Source organism: Trichechus manatus, unplaced genomic scaffold (genome assembly GCF_000243295.1).
Source record: "Trichechus manatus latirostris isolate Lorelei unplaced genomic scaffold, TriManLat1.0 scaffold00012, whole genome shotgun sequence".
Lineage (NCBI taxonomy): Eukaryota > Metazoa > Chordata > Mammalia > Sirenia > Trichechidae > Trichechus > Trichechus manatus.
In genome coordinates, this window is record NW_004443948.1 from 1,417,300 (window position 1) to 1,423,955 (window position 6,656).

Genomic DNA, 6,656 nt, shown 5'->3' on the forward strand with positions numbered 1-6,656 from the left:
TGATCTTTCCTGTGAAGAATCCTCAGGAATGCAAGGTTACAGTTACGCTGTAGAACTATTACTATTTAAATTTTTAGAAAATATTTCAAGAGGAATAAATAAATAAATAATCACATCCAACATAATTCCTTTCTATTTTGCTAAGTGAAAAGTGGCCAATGAAGCTCTTGGGGTCTGAATATCATTTAACTAATGATGTGATAGCAGAAATATCAAACATTTGCTAAAAAACAAGTTCCATCTTTTTGAACTTCGACTGAAATTGATAACACATGTTAGTACCTAGTTCTGTGCAGAGAATGTGCCCTCAGCTTTCTGCTACTTTGAAGATCAGAGACTCTTTCACCTTCTCTTGTTTAAAACCATCAGGCTCGAAATGCACCATTAAAATTGTTTATAGCTTAATACAAATAAATGAGAATATAATGATTGAATAAAGTGCTTTCTCTAAATGATTTGAAAAAGATACATTATATTAGACCTATTTTTTCAAAGTACACAATAGCAATAGTAGGAAGAATTATCTCTGAGCAAAAAAAGAAAAGAAAGAAAAAAATAGAATTATTTATAAGAATTAATTCTATACCCAAATTAGGTGGTATAAGATTCCCAAAACAACTAGAAGAGGTAATTTAGCTTTGCATAGCCCTTTACCAGTTAACCATATACTCTTAGATAACCTCACTTGATCTTTAAAGTATCTATAAAGATAAGGAAATACTGTTAATTCCATGTTACAGGCAAGGAAAGTGATTCTTTGATTGGATTTTCAAAAGGTCTCACAACCAGTAAGGTTGAGCCAGGACTTCAACTCTGACCTTCTGATTTTTATCCAGATGCTGATACGCTTGCTCTCCTGCTTTATATGCAATTTTGGTCATTACATTATGAACTCTGTATCACTCTAGTTTGTGTATGTGTGTGTGTGTGTGTGTGTGTATTCTTGAGTTCAGCAGGTAGATTAATTTAGAAGCTATATAATCTCAGGAAACGAAGAAAATATTAGGAGTAAATTAAATAACTCCTTTTGGTGACAATATTAATTTATTTATATATTAAGTGTAACTTATTAACCTTATTCTATGGCATTGCTACTTCCTCCCAGATGGTAAAAGATTCCAGACTTAGAGCTTTTAAATACAGCACTAAATACGGCTCAAAATATAATTCTGGGTCTGCTACTTTATTATGTTCGCATTATATGAGATGACTGGGATTTATATAGTCTGAATTGGCAGCCTTTTACATACTTATTTGACCAGGAAGATATATCAAATTTAGAACCCTCACCCTAAGAATAAGGCAGTTGTAATCCGTATTAGAAAGTTATGCATTTAGACACGAATAAAATGTTTAATGTATAATATCTACAATTTTTAAACATTTTTTTTTTTTCTGATGGTATTTTTCTCTTGGGTATGTTTCTCCTGGGTATTTTTCTCTTAAAGTATTTTGGTCTTGGGGGTTGTTTTATGGATTTCTTTGTTTGACTTCCATAATCCATGTTTGATTCTTTCATTTTCATATATGAAGAGAATAAGAAATCCTGCCACAATAATTATCATTCAGTAAATCATTTTTAGGAGATAGCTTGCAAAATATAACATGTTGCTTTCAATAATACATAACTCTGAAATTAAAAAATTAACCTGTGTTTAATACAATATGAGAATATCAGTGAGCTTTAATTTCAACCTAATACTTAGTAGTGAGTTTTATTATTTTATTTTATTTTTTTGTAGTTGTAGGTGTTGGAGAAGTCGGCGATGATTTTTTCCTTGATAGAATGTAATCACTTTCTTCATTATTTCCTGGATAAGGAAGGCAGTTTGATAATTGTATTTTTTAAAGCATGCACTCAACTTAATGAATGAAACACTGAATAAAGAGACCTATTGGTGAGAAGACTGAATTAATTAATAAAAGAATAATGTCTTTAATCAATCCACCTTTTATTCATCGTCAATCCTAAATTAAGCACCTAGTATGATACAGATTCTATTTCAGTGTGATTTATTATACAAGGTTCTTGCCTTCTATTAGAATTCACACACACACACACACACACACACACACACACACACACACACACACATATATATATATAAGGGTTAAAGTTAAAAAAAAAAACAAAAAACAGTTCCCATCAAGTGATCAAGTGGATTCCAACTCATGGCAGCCCATGTGTGCATAGCACAACTGCATTCCATAGGGTTTTCATGGCTGTGATCTTTCTAAAACAGATCACCAGGTCTTTCTTCCAGTGCATTTTTGTTCCAGAACTGAGAGAGGTAAAACCGTCAGAACAAGTTTACAATGCTGTCTCCAGCATTTGCTATTTAGCCAAGCTACTTAACCCTTTACAGCTATTTATTTAAATCTAAAATAGAAATTATCATATCTAATTCACAGGGTAGTTGTAAGAATGAAATAATTTCCATGGTATAAGGTCTGGCACATAACAGGCACTTTACAAAGAAAAATGTGTTAAAAGGGAATGGCTGCTTACGTGAAAGTGTGTTTCCCTTCCTAAGAGGGATTCACGAGTTAAAGGACAACCACTTGATGAAGATGTTATGGAGGAGACTAAATGGCTAACTAATTATTAAAACTCTAGTAAGACATGATTCTTTAATTCTATGGATATAAAGATAAAGCTGGTATGGTCCTGGCACTGAAGAAACCAAGAATTCATGCATTTTACCAGCCTTTACTATGATCACTATGCATTTATTATTAATTTTTAAAATAAAAAAAAAATGTTTTTCACCAGAATATTTTTCAGTTTTTCTATTAGGACAGCCTGATTGTTAGGAGTACAGAAAAAATACATATACCTTTTACAAGACTTTATATAGGCTTACGATATCTAGTTAAATTCTTCCACATTATATGACGTTCTTAACCCCATTTATTATGTACGAATATCTAGAGGATATCAAAGTATATTTCAGTTATATTATGCTCTTATGAGGAAGCAATTGCCCTTTAGTCACACACTCACATGAGAATAGGTATTGGTGCCCTTTGGAAAGTGCCCTTTGGGTTGTTAAAAGAAAAATTTCATTGTGAAGAACGTAACGTGTAATGTCTGTTGGTAACCATAGAGTATGTAAATGTGGTGCCAATGAATTATTCCCTAAAGGATGCCAAATTCCTGCCATTTGTTGTCTTTCACTCTAAGGAGTTTGTTGCCAAGTTAGTTTTTTCTCCATCCTGTGTTCCAAAGTCTCCTGGGGAAAAAAAAATCATGGGGCATTCTCAAGAGGTTTTCATTGGGACTGAAGCCAAAAATCACATATCTGCCTCATGGGATCCATTTTGAGCCTGGCTGGAGAAACCCTCATGGAAATAAGCTGAGACCCCCATCATGGGCTGTTAGCCAGAGCTTCCCCAGAGAGGTCAAAAATCCATATAGGGCTCTAGATCAGAACAATTTGAATTCCACAGAGAACTGAGAAAAGGTCTTGGGTCTACAAAGATTCAAATCTTTTTAACTCAGAAACAGTCCCAAGGCTGCCATAATTTTCCTAAAGTATGGTGGTAAAGCTCTGGAGGCTTAAATGAAGCTAGTAAACAATAAAAGAAAAGGCAGCTATCTGGGAGTTCCCAGAAGTTCCTGTCAAATTTGAGTCATTATTTTTCCTTGCTACTCTACATAACATAAAGTTCTCTATAATTCTCTTCTCACCGATCTCTTAATCACCATGTCTTAATATATCTCAATGTCTACTTTCTAGTTTGTTTGTTTGTTTTTTAAAAAAAAAAATGTTTAATTTCTGTAATAAAACCCATTGCCATTGAGTCAATTCTGACCATAGTGACCCTTTAGGACAAAGTAGAACTACCCCATAGGGTTTCCAAGGAGTGGTTAGTGGATTCAAACTGCTGACCTTTTGGTTAGCAGCTGAACGCTTAACCACTGCACCACCAGGGCTTCAAGGTCTATAATAGCACTTAATAAAATACTTGTTAAATAGTTTTGCTCTATTGTCAAAGAAAAGCATGTTAATGTAAAACTGGTCTTTTTGTTCAGACTAAGAGATACTTAGTTAAGTAGCACTTGCTTATGAAAATGGAGAAAGAAGATCAAAATCCTTAAATAACTGAGGTAAACAACCTCTGCTCAAGATACATATAAGTAGTTTTACAACTTTACTTACTTTTAGTAACAACTCCCTCCAGTCGAATGATATTAGGATGGTCAAACTGACCCATAATGCTTGCTTCTCCCAGGAAGTCCCTCCTCTGCTTTTCTGTGTAGCCCACCTTCAGGGTCTTGATGGCCACTGAAATCTCTTTCTTTGAAGGAAGTTTTAAGCGACCACTGCACACCTCTCCGAATTCACCTGTTAGAACGGAGAACAACAACAAAAGAAAATAAATTATATAATAAAAAATCATCAGTAAACAGCAAACATTTTCTCTCAACATTATACACATGTATGTCTTTGAGCTGCATGATGTACACAGTAGGTCTCTAAATTATTTTGGAAGTTGGTAATCTCAGATTCTCTAGGAATCCCTAGTATATCCACACCCTGGTGGAAAGCGGACTTGTGAGAAACCTCAAATATTTTGAAGTATCACACTGTGAACAATGCAAGATGAAAGAACAAGAGGCAAGTTGACAGCCATATCAAGACTCTTCATTCTTGTTCTCATAGCTACCATTTTCTTAGGGTAATCAACAGGGCAGCACAGATATTATGGGTCAAGCATTGGATTAAATTTCAGATGTTTTAACCATTCTGTTTTTATTAAGAGGGCCAATTGGCCTATACACTTGGATTCTCTGGAAAATGAGAAACAAAGCATCTGGTCTTAATCCACTTTACTGGAGCATTGGTGTGGTGCATTACTGACACACTACCTGTAAAGTTCTCTGACTTCCAAGTGGACATCAATGATATAACAGCATGAAATATAGCACAGGTTATCTGTACAATCACTGTAGAAATATTTTCTTATATTCAATATATTCAATAAAACGTTGTCTCAAGTATATAATTAATCTAGAATTTGTTGAATATGGAGTGTTCCTGACCTTTAAATATTTTGATCCAATGGATATAAAATTGCAAAGGAGCCCTGGTGGTGCAGTTGTTAAAGCACTCGGCCACTAACTGAAAGGTCATTGGTTCAAACCCATAAGTTGTGCTCCACAGGAGAAAGATGTAGCAGTAGGCTTCCATAAAAATTACAGCTTTGAAAACTCTATGGGGCAGTTCTACTCTGTCCTATAGGGTCACTATGAGTCACAGTTGACTCGACGGCAACAGGTTTTATAGATATAAATTGCCTAGAATTAGGATGGGCACTATGTTCAATACGAATATTTTATTGAGAAGATTTGCCCATTATACTTTCATTAGATTTAAATGTAAAAGATCTGTGAACGTCCTGAGATCACAGATTTTTTAAATTTATCTCTCTGTCCCCACTGATCCCATATTGATTGACACAGAGTAGAGCCATCCAAAGAATGTCCCTTGTTCATAGAAGAAAACCCAATATAGTCTGGATTATCAGATCTGTTTTGTACCGCATTTGAAAAAAAAAAGTGTTTAATATCAAATCCGAGTTTTTCTGAAATATGCTAGAGTTAATTACATGATTACTTTTTAAGGTTTCTGCATAATGAAATAACATTCTTGGTCCAACCTTATCACTGTGAGTTTATCTACTAGCTTCGTGCGCCATGCGCCAGTCAGAAAGGAGATGGCAAGAAGTGAAGTATTTCTTTTCCGGACTTTTTGACCAAGGATTGCCCCACCAAAAGAAGCAGGTTGTCCTAATGATTTATCTGTTGCATCACTGCACTGACTTGCTTCTCTCCTGAAAGCTCTAAACCCCTCCAGACTCTATCCTTCCCAAGGAATCCAGTGCTGTCACTGTCCTCAAAATAATGACTGTAGTTTGGAAAAGCTACTTTAGATCCAAAGCAGATATTCATGTATTCATTTAATAAATATTGATCAGTTGGAAGCAGTGTGACAGACAGTATGAAAACATGGAGATCTAATGGTAAATCAGACAATTCCAGTTTCTTCTTTTGAAGAAGTAAATAGAGAAGACAGCAGTACCTGCAGCTAGAGTACTTTGTAAGATGATAGGAAGAATTAAGGGACAAAACTTGAGAAAGCTCACTGATCTTTCTAAATTTAAGGGTGAATATGTCATTACAAATGTGTATTAGGAGGAGGAGAAGTTATGATCCTAAGTAAATCATTTTTAGAATTTGTAAGCAAAAGTAAGAGTTTCTTTCTTTACACAAGGTTATCTGAACATAGCTATAGAGCTCCACTTCATTTTGTGTCTGGACTATATTAAGTCTGGGCAAACCCAAAGAAGGCATCCATAATGAAAGAAAATTCTGCATCACCAGGAGTCAACATGGTGTAATGGATAGCGTTTTAAACTCAGATGTCATCACCACTTATTCTAAGTGACAAGTCACATGTCACTTTACCAGAAAGGTATTACAGAGCTACGGTTAAGAGCATGGATTCTGGAGTAAGACTGCATAGGACTGAATTCTGCCTCTGCCACTTATTAGCTATGTGACTTTGAGTGGATGACTTAACTTCTCTGTGCCTCTTTTTCCTTATTTATAACATGAGGACATTAATTGTGTCTACCTCATAAAGTTGTTG

General features: G+C 34.8%; 1 protein-coding gene across 1 annotated transcript in view; it reads right to left on the reverse strand.

Moving 5' to 3' along the window:
• EPHA3 (EPH receptor A3) overlaps positions 1-6,656 on the reverse strand; it is a 432,183-nt gene that overhangs the window by 54,735 nt on the left and 370,792 nt on the right. Inside the window, exon 11 of the mRNA XM_004371373.2 lies at positions 4,164-4,424. Within this exon, the coding sequence (XP_004371430.1) occupies positions 4,164-4,424 (261 nt within the window). The remainder of the gene's footprint in view (positions 1-4,163; positions 4,425-6,656) is intronic.